This window comes from Tachypleus tridentatus, chromosome 1 (assembly GCF_004210375.1).
Source record: "Tachypleus tridentatus isolate NWPU-2018 chromosome 1, ASM421037v1, whole genome shotgun sequence".
NCBI classification, from domain to species: domain Eukaryota; kingdom Metazoa; phylum Arthropoda; class Merostomata; order Xiphosura; family Limulidae; genus Tachypleus; species Tachypleus tridentatus.
The window spans coordinates 115,847,165-115,869,536 of record NC_134825.1 but is presented as its reverse complement, the minus strand read 5'-3'; the positions used below and the strand labels follow the sequence as shown (position 1 = coordinate 115,869,536).

Below are 22,372 nucleotides of genomic sequence, written 5' to 3'. Positions count from 1 at the left end.
TTTTAACATATTTATAAAACTGGATTTTAAAGTATTGCCAAAAGATTAAATTGGCAAATCATAATTTGGTTATTTGTAACATATATTTCGCTTTATTTTTCTATAATCGCTCTATGGTGGCTGAGCGATAAGTCTGAGGGTTTTTCACCCCAAAAATCGTGTTTCGATACCCGCGATGGACGGAACATATTCGTTGCTAACAATAACAAACAGACCAGTTTGTTGCTGTGTTCTTCAGTAAAGAATGGCTAAACTTGCTGTTCTTGAAAATATTAACTGGTACTTTATTTTCCATGATCGAAAAAAAAAACTTATTTCTAAAGAAATAGCCCCCCAATGACACAGCGGTATGTCTGCGGACTCACATCACTACAAACCGAGTTTTGATACCCGTGGTGGGCAGAGCACAATTAGCCAATTGTGTAGCTTTGTGGTTAATTCCATACAAACAAATCTAAAGGCATAATTTCGTGAAACAAATATTATAGAAAACGTTTGTTTGTGTGTTTTTATAGCACATTGAGCATTTGCTGAGCCTACCGAGGGGAATCGAACCCCTGATTTTAGCGTTGTAAATCCGTAGACTTACCGCTGTACTAGCGGGGAGCACCATTTGTTTGTTAAGTGTAAAGGTGCAAAATTAGCTATCGATATTTTGTCCACCTTGGGATCGAAACCTGAATTTTAGAGTTATAAAGAGGAATGAGAATATAAAACAACATTTATATTTGATAAAACTTATGTAATTAATTTACCATTAAGGAATTTTAATATTGTGATATCGGTACTGGGCCATAGCAATATTATTAGCGTATTAACCCATTGAAAAGTTGCAACACCCTATAAAAAGATGTGTTGTCATAATGTACCTATTTGTAGTATCCCTTGATAAAACACAAGTAACATATGGTGGTATTTGTCTTGATAAAACACAATAAATATGACCTATTTGTAGTATAAAACCCTTGTCATAATGTACCTATTTGTAGTAAACACAAGTAACATATGATGGTATTTGTAGTATCCCTTGATAAAACACAAGTCTTGTCATAATGTACCTATTTGTAGTATCCCTTGATAAAACACAAGTAACATATGATGGTATTTGTAGTATCCCTTGATAAAACACAAGTCTTGTCATAATGTACCTATTTGTAGTATCCCTTGATAAAACACAAGTAACATATGATGGTATTTGTAGTATCCCTTGATAAAACACAAGTCTTGTCATAATGTACCTATTTGTAGTATCCCTTGATAAAACACAAGTAACATATGATGGTATTTGTAGTATCCCTTGATAAAACACAAGTCTTGTCATAATGTACCTATTTGTAGTATCCCTTGATAAAACACAAGTAACATATGATGGTATTTGTAGTATCCCTTGATAAAACACAAGTCTTGTCATAATGTACCTATTTGTAGTATCCCTTGATAAAACACAAGTAACATATGATGGATGTTTCAGAGATACAAATATTTTCACTTTTCGCTTTCACTTATCTATATAATCAGTTAACTTTCTCCTTGTAAAATACATGACAAGAATCCGCCATGTTATCACGCCAGGAACTAAAAATGGAAAATCGATAACTACAGGATGTTCGGAAGGTCACTGTACACTTATATATTTATTAAGAGGCATGTTTCAATATAGAATACAGGAGGTAAATATGAATGACAATTATAAACAATGTTGAAAGTGACCTCCGTTGGCATCAATACAGGCCTGGATCCTTCTTATTTTGTTTCTAAACACCGCTATCAGTTGCTGGCTTGAAATAGACTGAATGAAATATGGTTACGAAACTGCACAGTGACTTTCCGAACACCTTGTTTTACTTCAAACTTCCGCAGCTGTTCTGGTGTGACTGAACTAAGCGATGACGTCATTATAATGGGTTAATAATACCCCGTATTTTGACTTAGAACACCCACGAAATAGTCTTCTGTTATTTGATAGTTTAATGTGTTCTCAAATAGTGTGGAGTTAAAGGTCCGATTTCCTTGTTTAACCTGGGATTTTAAGGGATTGGAGAAATATGGGTTACTAAATGAAATGATTTGTGAATTTAACATTATGTCACAAAGGTCTCTTCATGTATAGTCCTCATTTAAACCACGTGAATTGTAGCTGCCTCATTTAAGTTTGTAAGTATATCAAATAACTCATTTCCTAAACCGAAACCAGAACCTTCCTCTGAGGAATGACTCCATTCATTTATTTCTTACAAAATCACTCTTAATCATCTATTGATGTACATTATAGGAAGAGAGAGATTGTTTCTAATCCACTGGGATTTATTTTCATTACAGTATGGCCGATCCGATAGTTATCGGGTGGCCGTCACACCAAATGTGGCCGATAGCAACGCCACCTCCGCGGTAAAGACAAATCCAGAGGGACGCAAGTCCAAAAAGAAAGGTGGAGCTGACCTAGATGACCTTAAGAAAGAGGTGTCCATGGTGAGTAGTCAAGGAAAGGTTAATCATGGAAAACTGTGGTATTAATAACCAAAACTTCCAAAGTAACATTTTTGTGCTTTATTTCTACTGAGCTTTGTTGCGTGAAATACAATTCACAACATTAGTTTTCATCATTAAACTTTTGAAAATTAAAAAAAAAATTCATTAGTATATTTTAATGTCCCCTCCACCTTCTATTAAGCGTTAATCTATTTTGCTACACAACGGAGTAGTTGAACTTCATATTTTCTATTTTAAACCAGCACAAGATGTTATCAATCGGGTGTTGTTAGCGCCCCTCGTGGCAGTGTTTCTAAATTTTAATTATTTGCATTATCGATTTAGAGTTAGAACAGAACGCTCGAAAGCTATTAAATCATTGTATGTAACAATTTGTTAATAGCTGAATTTAAGTAATTTTCATGCTGTTTTTACATTAAATCAAAATGAAGAACGGATCACTGGAACTCGGAAAACGAGAATTCGTTAAGACCACGGAAAATGAATATCCGAACTATATAGAAATAATTTATTTAGCACTTATTGGCTAGCTCTAAAAAAAAAAAAAAACGTTTTGATTTACTGCATCAGACGAAATCGTCTTTTCTAATAATCTCTTCTAGCAGATTTATAAACTGTTAAGGCTAAAGTTAAAGTAGGCCTAACAGTTGTAGGATTACTTTGGATGCAAGTATTGTACGGAGAAAAGTGGTTTTAAAATTATTCCTGAAATACATTAGAATTCACCTAAACGTTGCTAGAATTATTTGTAATTGTCTCTATGCTCAAACTTTTAAGAGTTAGTAAAATGTGTTTGTAAAGTTTACACTCCATCTTGCACAAAAACACCTTTCACTTATCACGCATGAAAACTGTCAATCAATTTACTCGAACTGATATGCGTTGCAAACTTTTTACGTGGTGCTTTACAGCAAAATAACGTCGAAAAGTATGCTGTTCATAACGCTAGATGTATATATATATAACTTAAAAACAAGCTGAAACTTGAATAAATTAAACAAAAAAACACTGCGCTTATTGAAAAGATCACAGGGTACAAGCTATGATGTGAAATTATAAAATGTATCGTAGGTTTTGGAGGTAACTACGGAGGTAGGACCCACATTGCGGTGGCTATACACCGTATAGCAGTCTTAATTTCCATTTGCCAGTCTCACCTAAGAAATAAAAGAGTAGCAATAGGTATCAAAAGAGAAATTAGAAGAGCGAGATGTGGGTGCTCAAACCCACAAAGCCCCACATTGATATCACCTTTCACTGCGTGCAGTAAGTTGTGGGAAGGTAAAGTAGAAAAAAAATTAATTGAAATAAAAATAAGAAAAATAAAATGAGGAAATAATGTACTATCTCTTATGTGAGACTGGCGAATGAAGGTTAAGACTGGTAGACGGTGTATCCCCACCGCAATGTGGGTCCTTCTTCGGTAGTCACCTCCAAAACTTAGGGTACATTGTGATTTTGTTTATTTACCTTCAGTAATATATATATTAAAAGTGATTAGAGCAATAGGCTGTTTTAAACGTTCAGTTTGAATAAAGTGTACTAAAATCTAAATGAGTAAAGATTTGTTATGAAAAGAGACTTTTTTATATTTAAATAGAAAACAAACGAGATACTTTAGTAGCCCTGTAAAAAAATCTTCATCCAGTTTAAAGATTTAAAAAAAAATTATTCTTAACGAAATTTGCACCATGAATGATCTAACCAGTTGTGGATGTTATAAGAATTAGAAATAACTTTTACAATAACCCTTTCCCATTCACTAGATCGACAATGTCTTATATCTGTCCCCACTAGTACAGCGGTGTGTTTACGAATTTACAACGCTAAATTCAGGAGTTCGATTTCCCTCGGTGGGCTCAGCAGAGAGCCCGATGTGGTTTTGCTATAAGAAAACACACACACACATCTTATAACTCCGAGTTATTTTGTTCTTAGTGCAAGGTTATCTGGTCTATCTCATTTGCTTTTAATATACGCTTGTAGCGCCCTCTCATACCAAGCTCATTAACTTTAGCGTGATTGTCAATATATTAATAGTTAGGGAAAAATTTTTTGTTAGTAGAAAACCTAAAATATTTATTAAGTCCACTACAAACACTAGGATAGCTTAACAAATATGGTACTTGAAAATAACAAACAAGACAATACACTGATGGTGATTGGCGTACTCAATACGGCGGACAGTCAACTGCTCCAGGTAACAGTAATGCACACCCCCTTACCTTCTTTGTGATGTTAATGAAAATTTTCGACAATGGTATATATATAAACACAAATATTTTGAAGTAAGTTAGTTATGTTTTGTTATTCAATACCCAATATGTTTCATATTTAAAAAAACCTCATAGGTAATGGAACGTATTGAACTACTAATTCATATTATTTTAGTATTTTATTCTTCTATGTACAGGATGAACATAAAATACCAATCGATGAGCTCTATTCGAGGTTACGCACAAATCCTGAAAGGGTAAGTAAGAAAGAAACTTTTTTTCCAGCGTAAGAATCCGTAGAGTGTAAGTTTTGATATATTATATACCGGTGTAAACTGTACAAAGTTGCCCATTGTGAACTGTATAGATAGCTGTCTCGTGTGAAATGTACAGAAAATAGTGCAGTGTGAACTGTATAGATAATTGTCTCGTGTGAAATGTACAGAAAATAGTGCAGTGTGAACTATATAGATAGTTGTCTCGTGTGAGATGTACAGAAAATAGTGCAGTGTGAACTGTATAGATAGTTGTCTCGTGTGAAATGTACAGAAAATAGTGCAGTGTGAACTATATAGATAGTTGTCTCGTGTGAGATGTACAGAAAATAGTGCAGTGTGAACTGTATAGATAGTTGTCTGGTGTGAGATGTACAGAAAATAGTGCAGTGTGAACTGTATAGATAGTTGTCTGGTGTGAAATGTACAGAAAATAGTGCAGTGTGAACTATATAGATAGTTGTCTCGTGTGAGATGTACAGAAAATAGTGCAGTGTGAACTGTATAGATAGTTGTCTCGTGTGAAATGTACAGAAAATAGTGCAGTGTGAACTATATAGATAGTTGTCTCGTGTGAGATGTACAGAAAATAGTGCAGTGTGAACTGTATAGATAGTTGTCTGGTGTGAGATGTACAGAAGATAGTGCAGTGTGAACTGTATAGATAGTTGTCTGGTGTGAGATGTACAGAAAATAGTGCAGTGTGAACTGTATAGATAGTTGTCTGGTGTGAGATGTACAGAAAATAGTGCAGTGTGAACTGTATAGATAGTTGTCTGGTGTGAGATGTACAGAAAATAGTGCAGTGTGAACTGTATAGATAGTTGCATGTACAGTGAACTGTATAGATAGTTGTCCGGTGTGAGATGTACAGAAAATAGTGCAGTGTGAACTGTATAGATAGTTGTCTGGTGTGAGATGTACAGAAAATAGTGCAGTGTGAACTGTATAGATAGTTGTCTGGTGTGAGATGTACAGAAAATAGTGCAGTGTGAACTGTATAGATAGTTGTCTGGTGTGAGATGTACAGAAAATAGTGCAGTGTGAACTGTATAGATAGTTGTCTGGTGTGAGATGTACAGAAAATAGTGCAGTGTGAACTGTATAGATAGTTGTCCGGTGTGAGATGTACAGAAAATAGTGCAGTGTGAACTGTATAGATAGTTGTCCGTGTGAGATGTACAGAAAATAGTGCAGTGTGAACTGTATAGATAGTTGTCCGGTGTGAGATGTACAGAAAATAGTGCAGTGTGAACTGTATACAGATAGTTGTCCTGGTGTGAGATGTACAGAAAATGTACAGTAAGATAGTTGTCTGGTGTAAGATGCAGAAAATAGTGTGAACTGTATAGATAGTTGTCTGGTGTGAGATGTACAGAAAATAGTGCAGTGTGAACTGTATAGATAGTTGTCTGGTGTAAGATGTACAGAAAATAGTGCAGTGTGAACTGTATAGATAGTTGTCTGGTGTAAGATGTACAGAAAATAGTGCAGTGTGAACTGTATAGATAGTTGTCTGGTGTAAGATGTACAGAAAATAGTGCAGTGTGAACTGTATAGATAGTTGTCCGGTGTAAGATGTACAGAAAATAGTGCAGTGTGAACTGTATAGATAGTTGTCTGGTGTGAGATGTACAGAAAATAGTGCAGTGTGAACTGTATAGATAGTTGTCTGGTGTGAGATGTACAGAAAATAGTGCAGTGTGAACTGTATAGATAGTTGTCCGGTGTGAGATGTACAGAAAATAGTGCAGTGTGAACTGTATAGATAGTTGTCTGGTGTGAGATGTACAGAAAATAGTGCAGTGTGATCTGTATATAAGCTAATATGACTCAACATAAGTATATAAATTTTAACGTGTCATCGGTGTAATATATCAAAAAAAGTTTGTAAACCATGAATCTCGTTAAAAATAACTTATTTATAAATTTTATTTACAGTGTCTATTTTCTTCGTCCACCCTTAAATATATAGTTATACAAATCCACAGATAAATACAGATAAGTAAGTGTAATTCTAGAATTAAAGCACTACAGAATTTTGTCGATAAAAAGTTTATTTCAAATGTGTGTATAATTTTCTATTAGCACTTCATTGTTTTAAACTTGTAAGATAAGAGTCTTAAAAACACAATAATTACAATGGATTACTTCCTACAGTACCAAAAAAATGTTTAAGTAATGATTGTTGTATTGTTGTGTAAATTATTTTATATATATATATTCCACACTTTTATTATTATAATATATTTTTATGTCTGTTTCTTACTGTCATATCGATTACACACTTCTGTGTATATTCCACAGGGACTTACGTTAAAACAGGCTAGGGAAGTTTACGACCGAGACGGTCCGAATGCACTTAGTCCGCCCAAAACAACCCCCGAATGGGTGAAATTTTGTAAAAACCTCTTTGGAGGGTTCGCCTTGCTACTGTGGATAGGGGCGGTCCTGTGTTTTATTGCGTACTCCATCCAAGCAGGAACATTCGAAGAACCGCCAGACGATAATGTAAGAGTTGCAACAATGGCTTCCATCTGTAGAGACACATTCTGTAAAACGCATTTAAAACCTGTACGAGATACCATGTTTTTTGTAATACATTACGAAGTTGAAATTTTCACTGCCAAAAATAATTAATTAGCTTTTGATCAAGGCTAACTAACAATGTACGTATTCTTTGTAATTCACCGTTTGTTGTTTGTTTGTTTTTATCTACAGCAGCTATTTTATATTGTAACTAACAGGTTTTAAGATATAGTTTTAATAATATGATTTACGTCTATAGAAAAAGATTTAATACAGTTTTGATTTAAATCTGTTGAGGTAGGTGGCGCTTATAAATGTATTTATTTATCCTTCAGTTATACCTAGGAATTGTCTTATCAGCAGTGGTAATCATCACCGGGTGCTTTTCCTATTACCAAGAAGCAAGAAGTTCCAAAATCATGGAATCCTTTAAAAATATGGTTCCTCAAGTAGGTTTTTATTATAGCAGAATCTCTGGTAAAGTTGATATATGGATTACATTTGTTAACCATTGACGAGTTGCCAAAATATGGTTCCTCAAGTAGGTTTTTATTATAGCAGAATCTCTGGTAAAGTTGATATATGGATTACATTTGTTAACCATTGACGAGTTGCCAAAATTGTTGCACTGTAATATGAATGCTTAGAAACAGTTACAATTCATATAAAATATAACAGCAAAATTTGTAATGTTATCACTGTCAGTGACGTAATATTTGTTGAGGTCATTTAGATTTATAAGAACGTTCCTCTACATAACAGTTGGTATAAAATTCCCAGTGTTTTCCTAACAGTACCATTGTTATTATTAGTACGCAACCGTTCTTCGAGATGGTCAAAAGTTCAGTATTCCGGCCGAAGAGGTTGTAGTTGGTGACATTGTTGAGGTAAAAAGCGGTGACAGAATACCAGCAGACATCAGGATAATAAGTTCTCACAGCTTTAAAGTTGACAACTCTTCTTTGACTGGAGAGTCTGAACCCCAAACCAGATCACCAGAACTTACCAACGACAATCCACTGGAAACAAGGAACTTAGCTTTTTTCTCAACCAACTGTGTAGAAGGTACTACTTGTATTTTTGGTTGATAGGGATAATAGTGAACATCGTGATGAAACAAAATGGTGGACGTAAAAATCGCCTCTTTAAAACCATGTCTAGATATGTCCAATTCACACTAATGGCTGAGTAAAACTAAAGCTTATATTACTTATAAAGCCGCCTAAATCACTATATGTTTATGGAGTGAATCAATATTTTATTATTTTATCAAATTTTCATCCAAACAAGTAAGTGACTTTTCCAGACAAGCTTACAGAAACAAATGACTAACTTTATCGCTCTAATTCTTTCACAGAACTCTTTCATCTGAGATCCCAGCGATTCTTTCCATGTACTTAAAAGATACTAGTATGCATATATATATATATATATATAATATATACAAGTATAATAAAAAAAAATTAATCTTTATAAAATTAAGTAGGAAACAATGTATACGTTAGTTAGCTAGCTATAGTAATATAGAAAATAATATATATATATAGTAATATAGAAATGTCTAATTCTATAAAAGATATTGAAACAAGGAAGTAAAAAATACAGAGCTGAGTTACTTAAAAACATTTATTCCTAAGTTGTTACTGACTAACATAATTAGAGTGATTTACCAAAGTAGGGATAAATGTTATTATGTTTAAAATAACTCGGCTTTTTAAGCTTGACTTTCTTGGTTGAATACTTTTTAATTTCGCGGATAGCTACAAGAGGGCTCTTTGCGCTAGCCGTCCCTAATTTAGCAATGTAAGACTAGAGGGAAAGCAGCTTGTCTCTGGGGTCTCTTTTTACCAACGAATAGTGGGATTGACTATCACATTATAACGCCCCCACAGCTAAAAGGGAGAACATGTTTGGTATGATAAGGATTCGAACCCGCGACTCTCAGATTAGGAATCGAGTGCCTTAATCACCTAGCCAAGTGCTTGTGTAATATTAAACTTTCTATATTACTATAGCTAGCTAGGTTACTTATATATCGATCCATAGTTGTCTTTATGATTTTTAAAAATAATTACAACCAGTTTCTACAAAGCATTTCTCAGAATCTATATTGATTGGTAACGTCTTGACTCGACATAATTAACTAGCTGTAAACAAGGAAAGAGAAACCTCTAATTTCATCTGATTTCTGATTAAACTGTATTAGACCATAAAATTCTCACTCAATACTTGGGTACAATCATTAAAAAAACACAAAGAAACAGGATCGTGTGTCGAAACGTCAAAATATGAAAGTAGATTTGAGACTGAAAATCAGTCTCGACTAAAATAATTTTTGTGTGTGTGTGTAAACTAAACATGCTTGCTTCTTTGATAGATTGTTTGAGCAGAGTATTCATGATGAAACTTTGTAGAATGGACGGCAACTGCTTGTTGTGGAGACACGAGTGTAGAAGACGACGTTTCGAAAGTCTGCTCGTCTTTCGTCAACATGATTGCTGTTTCAGTTTTATTTGTTTGTTTGTTTCAGTCCTCACTAACTTACTTACGTGGTCAACTTTCAGGTACTGGAACGGGGATAGTTATCAACACGGGTGACCGCACAGTGATGGGTCGTATTGCTAACCTGGCTTCTGGACTGGAAATGGGAGACACGCCCATAGCCCGAGAAATCGCCCACTTCATCCACATCATCACCGGAGTAGCAGTCTTCCTGGGGATTTCTTTTTTCTTTGTCGCTTTCATCTTGGGTTACCACTGGCTAGATGCTGTCATCTTCTTGATCGGTATCATTGTGGCCAATGTCCCAGAGGGTCTTCTAGCCACTGTAACTGTACGTAATGTTATTTTATCGCTCTAACACAAACAATAACCAAGTCATTTTAAATTGATTCTCTTGTTTTACAATACCAGTAAGATTTGTTTGTTCATTTGTTGTTTTTTTAATTTCGCGCAAAGCCACTAACGTTTTTTTTTTGTTTGTTTTTCGCAAAACGGAGGTGATAGTTTATTTTGTTATATTACGAATATTCGTTTTCTTTTTCGACAGTGAGTGGCTACTGTTTAAAGGATTGTATTTAATTTTTTTTAATTTCGCGCAAAGCTACACGAGGGCTATCTGCGCTAGCCGTCCCTAATTTAGCAGTGTAAGACTAGAGGGAAGGCAGCTAGTCATCACTACTCACCGCCAACTCTTGGGCTACTCTTTTACCAACGAATAGTGGGATTTATCGTAACATTATAACGCCCCACGACTGGGAGGACGAGCATGTTCGGTGCGACGGGTATTCGAACCCGCAACCCTAGACCAGTAAGTTATTAGCCATTGTACTGTAGTGATTTTATTGTTCTACCAGTAACCATCAAGTCACTTTAACCCGTAAGTTATTAACCCTCATAACTGTTCGTAATTTTATCGTTGCTTACAACCAGTAATCAACTAGCCACGATAATTAGTTATACGTAGTTGTAAACAGTAACAACCTGACATTGTTACAGTACATAGTTTTACTGTTCTAACTTCAACTTCTAAGTAAACAGTAAACAACTTTATAGTTTCATATAAACTGTAATCACATTATTACTATAATTCCACGTGTGTTCTACATTACAAGTTGCTCATACTAAACAACATGTACAAAAATAGTTTGTTTTTTTCTGGAAAATTATATTGTATATTTTTGTCCGTTTTTTTTCAGAATTTTTTTACGTTTTATACACTTGCTTTCCCAAACTACGTGGTAAATCATATATTTGTAAAAAGCGTATTAAACCCACAATATATTAGAAAAGAATCCTTTGATATTTCGATGGATTTGGTGCTCAGAAACTGTAGAGGCCGCCACCGTATGGCCAGATGGCTAGGGTGCAGTCTCGCAATCCGAGGGTTGGGGTTTGAATCCCCGTCACATTAAACATGCTCGTCCTTTCAGTCAAGGGGAGCGTTATAATGTGACAGGTAAAAGAGTGGTTGACGTTCAGTGGTGATAACTAATTGCCTTCCCTCTAGTCTTTCGCTGCTAAATTAGGGATAGCTGGCTCAGATAGCCCTCGTGTAGCTTTGCGCGAATTTAAAAAGAAAACAAAACCAAGTTAGAAAATATGATGAAATGGACAGATATAAGACATTCCTTATAAACTAATCGAATCTCTTGAACTGCTGAGACGGCATGAAAGGTTTGTTATCACTTGTTTAATAAACTTTCACCTATCTAGCATATAATATTCGTACACAACCTTACGTCAAAAATAATACTACTAACAGAACAATGATAATACTGCCAGGTTTCAGAGTTAAAACTACAAATACAACCAGTGCAATCATACTTCAACAACAATACATGTAAACACTTAGAGACACACGTCTTCTACATTTAGTGTAGTTTCAAAAAGTATTTTCTGCTATTCTTTTGGTGTGCTTAACCCTAACAAAGTATTTTCTGCTATTCTTTAGGTGTTCTAACCCTAACAAAGTATTTTCTTCTTTTCTTTAGGGTTAAGCACACCTACCAAAGTATTTTCTGCTATTCTTTAGGTGTGCTTAACCTTAACAAAGTATTTTCTGCTTTTCTTTAGGTGTGCTTAACCATAAGGAAGTATTATCTGCTTTTCTTTAGGTGTGCTTAACCCTAACTGCCAAAAGGATGGCGGCGAAAAACTGTCTGGTAAAAAACTTGGAAGCCGTCGAAACATTGGGTTCCACATCCACTATTTGTTCGGATAAAACTGGTACCTTGACTCAGAACCGAATGACTGTAGCTCACATGTGGTTTGACAGCCAGATCATAGAAGCTGACACCACAGAAGACCAGTCTGGTAATTCTTAATCAGTTGATCTTCAATTCCTTATAATTTTATGAGCGTTTTTGAGTTTTTGTACAACTACTTTGTCCCATATAGATGAATCTTCACCAAATTTAGCATGGAGATTTTTGGGTCTATAGAAAGATATATGCAAACTTACAGTTTCGTATTTTACGTTTTTGCATTTTTTTACAGTTACATATAAGAGAAGGAAGATTTTCATGTCCTGGGATAACCTTTCATTAATCACGAATTTAGGCTAGTTATTAAATAATATACTAAACCTTTTCATCACAATAACATCTAGCTATAGTGAGTGTTTGGCTTCTAAGGATAGGTACAAAAAACTCGCAATCGTTAAAAGTTTCAATATAGTTAACAGCGCCATCTTCAGACCGTGGAAATGTCTATGGAAATATGAGGGCAAATTAAAATCTGGTGGAAAGGAAATAAGCTATCGTTTCGTTTTGTTTCATTTAGTGTTTGAGTTGTGGAAAAGTTGACGATTGTTAACTGAAGAACATAACTGTTACATTGTAGTGTTTCTCTAAACCTAAAATTTCCAGGAGTCCAATATGACAAGTCATCCTCTGGGTGGAAAGCTCTGTCCAGAGTAGCGTGTGTCTGTAGTAGAGCTGAATTTAAAGGAGGTCAAGACAATGTCCCGATTCTGAAACGGTATGTACTTTATTTTAGCAGTGTTTCTAATGCTTGAAAAACATATCAAAAAGTAGATGAGCCGTAGCTTTCATAATTTCAAATGATTCGTTTAACTATGAATATTTCAAGATGAAAACTTTAAACGAAAGAGATAAATTATGTTATATATTTTTAAAATATATATAAAATCGGCTGGAGTATAGTCAACTTAATAATGTTTTTGTTTTTTGTTTTTTTGAATTTCGCGCAAAGCTACTCGACGGCTATCTGTGCTAGCCGTCCCTAATTTAGCAGTGTAAGACTAGAGGGAAGGCAGCTAGTCATCACCACCCTCCGCCAACTCTTGAGCTACTCTTTTACCAACGAATAGGGGGATTGACCGTTACATTATAACGCACCCACGGCTGAAAAGGCGAGCATGTTTGGTGCGACGGGGACGCGAACCCGCGACCCTCAGATTACGAGTCGCACGCCTTAACCCACCTGGCCATGCCGGGCCTTTTATATTACATTAACGTTTTCCAAACTTTTGTCGTCCAAGCTCCCTTTAATAAATTTCCTCTGCTAGTACAGCGGTAAGTCTACGGATTTACAACGCTAAAGTCAGAGGTTCAGTTCCCCTCGGTGGACTCAGCAAATAGCCCGATGTGGCTTTGCTATGTGAAAACACACACACACACACCCTTTAATAAACACGGTTTCTTGCGCGTCCTCTATGTTTCCTTTAAAACGATTGAAAGAATGAGTTAATTGATAGAGAATAATTGAAATTCTACATGTATTTTAGCAATTACTTGTTATTTTCTTTAACGAAAATATATTAAAACGCTTAATTTTGCATTAATTCAGTATTGACTCCACCTTGACCACTCACATTCACAAGAGATCATTTACAACCCCTTGAGGGGGCACCTCCTACCTTAAGAAAAGCTTTATTAGGTAAAAGGACCCATGTGGCAAGTTCTGGGACTTATAATTAACAGTAAATATTACGGATTGAAAGTCGTAGAGATAAAGATAATCGTAAGAAAACGTAAGATAAATATTACTAGCGTATGACTGCAGAAGTTTACGAGTCGTGGTAAGTTATAAAACATTAGATGAATTATAATACGTTCACGGGTATTTTCAGTAAAAACGATATCCTATATTACTTGTATATACTTGTAACACTTCGTGTGTTGTTTTGGGGAATTTTTCCCTTTTTTTTCAGGGAATGTTCCGGCGATGCATCCGAGTCAGCCATTTTGAAATGCATGGAGTTGGCCACTGGTAATGTTCAACAGTACAGAGCTCGTCACCCCAAAGTCTGTGAAATTCCCTTTAACTCCACCAACAAGTATCACGTACGTACTGTTGACTGGAGTGTTAGAATACGATTCCAACGATCTATTACTATTTATAACAAAACGTGCAAGGATTGTGATCTAAATAGAATCCTCACTTCAATTGACCTCAAACAGCACCAGTGACTTCAAACGTCTGTAGTAACTAGCTCTCTAAAAAATATATTTCTTGTAGAGAACCACCCATAATACCATCTTTTGTTAGCGCTACAAAACATCGATGACGTATCTCGGTGGTGATTCAAGAACACAAATTCGTTTTCTTCAAACCTTGTTTAGTTTACCAAAATTCGTGTTATTTCTAATTGGCGTGATTGTGATGAACAATGATCAAAACTTATTATATCTCTCAAACTAATAAGTACCTATAAAAATTATTCTTTTTGTCAAACTCATAAGTACCTATATACATATTTTACTATTTGTCTATTTCGGAAATTCGCGCAAAGTTACACAACGGCTCTGTGTGTATAGAACTGATATTCCACAGCAAAGGCAGCTATTTAACAGTACCCACTGCCAAACTCCGAGCTAATGTAATCGAGCGATAGAATTAATGAGATATTTGTTAGCATCTCTCTGTCAGTTATCTCAAGTAACCCTAATTTTATTCTCAAACACAAACTCACTACCCTCAGTCCAGTGACATTAATGATATATTTGTTAGTATATCCCAGTTTTCCTGCTAAAGAAACTACGTTCTAAACCAACAGCAGTTTTTCTTGCACGTGCGCCATTTTCGATGTTATTGAATGTGTAGATACATTAAACACGTTTCGTTGCGAAACTGTTGAAAAATCGTTTCGAAAATACAGTCACAACTTTACGATCACCATAGACGGCCTTCTATCAGTTTTTGTAAGACTCTAAAACTTTAAACTGAGTATTATAGGTTGACTGACTACTCACAACACACATTTCTTTACTCAATGCATCCGTAAGTGCTATCCCGACAACTTCAGTAAAATTATAATAAACTAAACACAGTCTTTGAAACGTGTTCCTCAAATAGTTATATTTGTTAAACAGCTCAGAAATGTTGAAATTTTTAACTTTTGTAACAAGAACACTTACATATGATTCACTAACAGAGGATTTTTTTAAATCTGTAGGTAACTATAAACGAGCTGGAAGAACCCTCCGACTGTAATTACATCCTCTGTATGAAGGGTGCTCCAGAAAGAATCCTTGGCCGTTGTTCTACCATCTATATCAATGGGAAGGAGAAACCTTTAGATGAAGAAATGAAAGAAGCTTTCAATAACGCGTACTTGGAGTTAGGAGGCTTAGGAGAACGTGTAATTGGTAGGTTTAGGAGAACGTGTAATTGGTAGGTTTAAGAGAACGTGTAATTGGTAGGCTTAGGAAAACTTGTAATTGGTAGGCTTAGGAGAACGTATAACTGGTAGGCTTAGAAAAACGTGTAATTGGTAGGCTTGGGAGAACGTGTAATTGGTAGGCTTGGGAGAACGTGTAATTGGAAGGTTAAGGAAAACGTGTAATTGGTAGGCTTGGGAGAACGTGTAATTGGTAGGCTTAGGAAAACGTGTAATTGGTAAGCTTAGGAGAACGTGTAATTGGTAGGTTTCGCTCAAATATGGGTCTCGCGTTAGTTCGTATAACGAAAATTTCTTAGTGAATGATTATAATAAAACAAAATTGTGCGTTTTGTTTAAGACTTTGACGAACCTTCCTCTGATTAAAAAAAATAAACTGTTACGAAGTCAACGCATATTTATTTACACATAATATGTGTGCATTGAAGAGTGAATAGCAGGTTTACTGTACACCGATGTAATAAAAAAATCTAGTGTGTTGAAACCTAAGATCATTAGGTTTTGAAAATACTCTAAGAACCCTGATCTCATAAGTATAGAACATGATTCTAGTTTTGATTGATTTAAATCACATAAATTATTTAGTTTTTATATTGCAACTGAATAGTCGTGCTTCGTGTGTGTATATATATATATATGTATATATATATGTATACACGTGTTTGTGGAAGGTTTTATTTTGACTATCATGTCTCAACGCTTGCCAGGATTTTGCGATCTCAAGCTCCCAGCTAACAAGTACCCCCCAGGCTATCCATTTGACCCAGATGAAGAAAACTTTCCTTTGACTGGTCTTCGTTTCCTCGGACTTATTTCCATGATTGACCCTCCACGTGCTGCTGTCCCTGACGCAGTAGCCAAGTGTCGTAGTGCTGGCATTAAGGTATGGCTTATTATCATCCACATTCTACATAATTGATGAGTGACCAATGAATAATTTCTCATTTCGTCTACTTGTTTTTACCGCCCACATATGTTTCATTTTATAAATACACTTATTATGTTGTTGGTTTTTTCTGTGCACATAGAATAATAAATTAAAATCACCTACGAAATATCCGTGTGAAGAATCCTCGTGGAAACCAACCAATCATGTCGTACTCTCAACTGCTACAAGAGCTAATAATATTACACCTTAGCAACACTCAGGTATCAAACCAAGTCTAATTTTAATATAACGATGCACACTGTAAGGAAATGCGTAAACTCGTATACAAAAAAAGTGTTAATTTTGTAAAATATAAAGTAATGTTCTAAACACCAGGTGGCAGTAACCATCTTGTTTTAATACTGACTCCAAGTTACCCTTCTGTCTTTAGGTCATCATGGTCACTGGAGACCACCCCATCACTGCTAAAGCTATTGCAAAGGCTGTTGGTATCATATCAGAAGGCAATGAAACGGTGGACGACATCGCTGCTCGTTTAAACATACCTATCGAAGAAGTAAATCCCAGGTACGAGTCGGATATAGAAGGAACCATCTGCTGTTATATTTACCAAAATACCCATTTTTACAGAGATTTTACATCTTCTCTGGTTTGTACACTGTCCTAATCTTTCTTGGCCAGTTACTACGTATAAAGATTGATATACATTGCTTCATCATGAATGAGTTTTAAAACGATTTAAGAGATTCAGGGTGGTCCTAAATACGTATATTAAGCTAACAGTGGAAAATAATATTTATACTAAAATAGCCACATCGGGTTATCTGCTGTGCCCATGGAGGAGAATCAAACCTCTGATTTTATCGTTGTAAATTCGTTGACTTACCGTTGTGTCAGCGAATGACTATATTAAAATTATGATAGCAAAAATAATACTAACAAACAATAACAATTCGTATATTAAATATTCTAGCCAATACTGTTAACGTACAGTAAGTCGAAAACTAAAATGGGAGTTTATGTGTATTACTAATACATTTTACAAATCATTTACAAATACAATTTTAATAATAAGTAAAACCAAAACAACTGCAATCACATTAAGGTAACAAATGAGTAAATATTTTCCAAATGTAATTTTGTCACTGAAGCTAGGATCTTTCTAAATTTGTCATGGCTGTTCGATCACGTGTTTCAGAGATGCCAAAGCTGCCGTTGTCCATGGATCAGAACTAAGGGACATAAACAACGAACAGTTGGACGACATTTTGAAACATCACACAGAAATTGTGTTTGCCCGTACGTCTCCCCAGCAAAAATTAATTATAGTAGAAGGGTGTCAACGTCTTGGTGCTATTGTAGCTGTCACAGGAGACGGTGTAAACGACTCACCTGCCTTGAAGAAAGCAGACATTGGTTAGTGTAACAGTAATTGTAACACGAGACGCCATAAATGACTCACCTGCCTCGAAGAAACCAGACATATGATAACCTATCACAAAACAAAACTAAGCTTTTTACATTGTAACAAATAAACAGATCTATCTCAATAATGTACTGTAATTGTACAAAAGTAAAATTAATTACCGTATTTCTTGGCGTCGAAGAGGCACCCCCATTTTGACAAGCTAAATTCGTGGATTATTTAAGTGACTTATTCGCTTCTTATGTTTTGTGAGCCATGTGCTTATCATTTCTACCTTTGGAAGTGTATACCTTATATTACCACGTTATACTAAGCCTATTCTAGGAGTGCCTTTTTTTTGTAGAAGCCATAATATGGGCTGTGTTTAAAAAAATCGATTCTGCCGAACTGTTACTGAGAACTATTATCGAGAACAGGTCTGTGTTTGAAATCGTTACACAATAACTGGACAGAATGGTTCGAACGAAACCAAAACAAACTTAAGGCATTTTGCAAATGGCTGCCGTTACCGAGTATCGATTAAAGATGTCATTATTTGACGGAAACCTGACAAATTAGACCATCGACTGGTTTATTTACTTTAGCCTACTGTGGAAGATTCATTGAAGTTTGTGATCACTTATAATTATCTTGTTTATTTATTTGTTATTTAATACTAAGTAAACTTGTACATTTCATTTTGGGTCATATAAAGGGATTTCTGTCTATTATCGAAACGCTTCCTCTAGTCTTAGAGTTAGGCCTATGAACAACGTAACCTTAGGCCTGAAAGACGCAAGGTAAATATTTGAGACTTATTTTGGGTAATAAAAACGTCATCGGCGCCAGGAAATACGGTAACTGTACAACCTGGTATCAGTTATTGGTGATGTAACAATACAAAGGAACCTTTTTCCTTCGAACTTAAAAAAAAAAAAGAATATTAAGAAATCTTGAAGCTGTATTTCATATTTCAAAGAAGTAAATTTGATAATCTACAGAAATGGTTTGAAAATAATATAAGTATAAATATATATTATTACAACTGAAGAATTCTCCTTGACAGGGGTTGCTATGGGGATATCCGGAAGTGATGTAAGCAAACAAGCAGCAGATATGATACTACTGGATGATAACTTTGCTTCTATTGTTACAGGGATTGAAGAAGGTTAGTGTTATTTGAATAGCGAATAGAGTTTTAGGATTATATTTTAAATATCAAAGACAACAGATAAGAATATTTATTTTACTCATCTATCTTTTCATTCAGTGTAAAAACTTGCTGTTGGTTAAAATTCACAGCGTAAATACACACAGGGGTTAGAAAAATATGTTTTTCGTTAATAGATAAGTATTCTGACAAATTACATTTTTCAATATATCGTTTCTTCTCAGGTTTAGGCTGAGAATATTCCTAGTTGTTTTGTTTTTTTTCGTAACGTGTATAACGTTTCACTCGGTTTAAGTACAGAGGTTTTGAAATAAAAAAAAAAAGAATCCTGATTTGCTGTCATACAAATCAAGCCATTTTCCCCACCCTATCAGGTTTGATTAATCTCTACGGGATAGTTCTCGGGTTTTATAGATGTTATTATAGTAATTGCTCTCTTTGGTGGAAGTCACGAACCGAGGTTAAAGTTAACCAACACGACTTGTTTTTTTTTTCTTGTCCACTTAAGGTCGATTAATCTTTGACAACTTGAAGAAGTCTATTGCTTACACCCTCACTAGTAACATTCCTGAGATTACACCATTCCTCTTGTTCATTCTCGTTGACGTACCTTTACCCCTAGGGACAGTGACCATCTTATGTATAGATCTGGGCACAGACTTGGTGAGTACGGCTTTAAATTAGAATGATGTATTTCCTCTAGTGTGCACTTGCGTATCTAATAGCATATTTATTTCCTGGCCTTCACTTAGCAACTATTCAGTTACTAACTGCTATTAAAAATCTTCTTAATGGAAACATATAATGGGATAGCTAAGATAAAAGTGACTGAAGTCAATCCAAGTACTTTTAGAAATCACATATATTATTATTGTTATAAATCTATGAAGTTTCCGTGACAATTCTTCACATAGTGTTTAGATATGCCCAAGGTGTCTGTTTTTATTTTTACCAAATTAATATTTTATTAAGGTAAATTAACATCTTTGTTAACCTGAAGAAGGCCGAAACTTTTTCCCTTACTTTATTTTAATAAAAGTTTTAACACCCATATCAGCCGTCTTGGGATACATTTTTACTTCAAGTGGGTTCTCCGTCGTCACGTGATTACAGTTAGTATCAACGTCATTGTGACGTACTGTCACACCTATTACCACATAAAAAGTATAAATGGTATTTCAACTAGTATTTGTATCAGGTATACTGGTATATAAAAATGTGGTTATATTAGGGTTAGAATACTATGTTGTGTTGTCACTGTTATTACAATTTATATATACTAGTATTTGAATTAGGTATTCTGGTATATAAAAATGTGGTTATATTAGGGTTAGAATACTATGCTGTGTTGTCACTGTTGTTACAATTTATATAGGTAATCTAACTGTGTTTTAACTGTACTGAGCGGCAGTAAAAACACAACAAGTAATAAAATGAGTTATTTCATATAAAACTTATGTTTAACCTAACGTATTAAAGCTGTTTAACTGTATGAACGTTGTTACGTTTTTATATGCCTCTCTGCATATTTCATATACTCTGAAGGAAAATATTAGTGGTGTTACTTTAGTGTCCTTATAATAAACCTTTGACCCCTGGTCACAATGTAAGTGTGACGACACTAATGAAAAGTGCTAGAGTTCTGAAAGTTGTGTGTTGTTTGTGTAGTTATTGGCCACAACAACGTATGATGTTGGTGTCTCGTAAAGTGTTAAAAACTGCTTGTATTGTATGTTATATGCCACAATTTACGAGTACTATGTACGTTTAACCTCGTAATGGCTATGTGTACTGTTTATGTAATACGCTATTTTGATGTGCTAATTGTATACTGCAACTGTTGTTAGCAATGTGTTAGCATGTGAACTAGTAATGTGACAAGAATTGTGAACTATGATGTTGTACGTTCTTCCAACTGTCCACTATAGGTTCCCGCCATATCACTGGCTTATGAAAAACCCGAATCTGATATAATGAAAAGGAAACCTCGTGATCCACTCCATGATAAACTTGTAAATGAGAGGTAAAATAAGAAATCCATAAACACGTTTTACTTTCTGTTTTCTTTTATTATAAACTATTCGAAGAGAGGTCTAGGTCCAAGGGACTGTCTTGGTGCCGCTAAGATTTCTTGAGTTTATTTGTAAATACGAAATCATTGATTTTGTAGCATCCAATGAAATGAAGCTCAGCCGATTTAAAACAAACCAAAACCTAACGTTCTCAATAAGTTTTGGTAACACACTTTTAAATACTTTGAACCCGGTCAAATCGTTGTTAAGCACAATATCGAACACCTTTAAAAGATTTAACCTGATGATCTAAAAGTACAATAACAGTTGTGCACCAGGTTTGTATGACAATTCACTTACAACAATGATACGTCTTTTTATTTAAAGTCCTCGGTGGGACCTAATCACGTGACAGTATGTGCTAGTCGTTGCTGTTGTTGAGAGTACAATCTTCAGGTACTGTATGTTCTCACTAGATGTCGCTTTATTCCTGCATGTTATATTCGGTCTTTGCATGATGTTTGAAAACGATTAGTTTTTACAATGCATGATCATTTTGTTCATCCTTGCTAGTAGAGATGAGGTAGAGATGATTTTTTTATACAGAAGAAATACTACGTTTTAGATACAATATAATACGTAGCCCATAAATTACTATTTTCTATATTTACAGGAGAAAAAAACAAATAAAAGTAGAGGCCTACAAAAGAAGGAAACTTTCTTAAAAAACTAATAAATATTTTAATAATTATCATATAGTTAAATGCTCTAAGATTCTCAAGTATGGAAATAAACGTTTTATATTTCTAATCAAACAATTAGACAACAACCACCGCTAATAATAACGTCATCCACTAATAACATCTTTTAGCTAGGTCAGTTTCGTGATTTGTTTCGAAACGGTCTACAGGTAATCAATACATACACAAAGCTAAAATATAGGGATTTTCTATATGTTTCCGTTACTGTAATACATGTAAATATCTTTAGAGTGCAATCTGTGATTTATTCACAGACAAGCTGTAACATTTTGTTAAGAGTACCAATTTAAAGCAATGAATTGTTAGCAAATGAAAGATAAAGCTGTTATTAAAAGTTCAGCCCAAAAGTATACTAAATTACAGTAAACATTTTATGTTCCGTTGCGCCCGAAAGATGTTTTTATGTCTACTTTTAATTTACAACTCATTCAAATGATTTTCTGAAACTCTGCGCATAGTTTTAATTAGAATAAAAATA

The 22,372-nt window shown here is 34.8% G+C and overlaps 1 protein-coding gene across 4 annotated transcripts in view; it reads left to right on the top strand.

The window, feature by feature from the left end:
- Positions 1–22,372, top strand: part of LOC143222223 (sodium/potassium-transporting ATPase subunit alpha-like) — a 77,226-nt gene that overhangs the window by 11,610 nt on the left and 43,244 nt on the right. For 2 of the 4 annotated variants that reach the window (XM_076448394.1, XM_076448372.1), the window contains exons 2-16: positions 2,320–2,469; positions 4,904–4,963; positions 7,289–7,492; positions 7,846–7,959; positions 8,323–8,575; positions 10,075–10,343; positions 12,127–12,325; positions 12,880–12,991; positions 14,187–14,319; positions 15,432–15,624; positions 16,364–16,539; positions 16,976–17,112; positions 17,744–17,961; positions 19,017–19,118; positions 19,630–19,784. In XM_076448394.1, the coding sequence (XP_076304509.1) occupies positions 2,320–2,469; positions 4,904–4,963; positions 7,289–7,492; positions 7,846–7,959; positions 8,323–8,575; positions 10,075–10,343; positions 12,127–12,325; positions 12,880–12,991; positions 14,187–14,319; positions 15,432–15,624; positions 16,364–16,539; positions 16,976–17,112; positions 17,744–17,961; positions 19,017–19,118; positions 19,630–19,784 (2,475 nt within the window). Of the gene's footprint in view, positions 1–2,319; positions 2,470–4,903; positions 4,964–7,288; positions 7,493–7,845; positions 7,960–8,040; positions 8,052–8,322; positions 8,576–10,074; positions 10,344–12,126; positions 12,326–12,879; positions 12,992–14,186; positions 14,320–15,431; positions 15,625–16,363; positions 16,540–16,975; positions 17,113–17,743; positions 17,962–19,016; positions 19,119–19,629; positions 19,785–21,049; positions 21,145–22,372 lie in introns of those variants that run through there. The other 2 variants (XM_076448384.1, XM_076448404.1) reach the window with 2 other exon arrangements.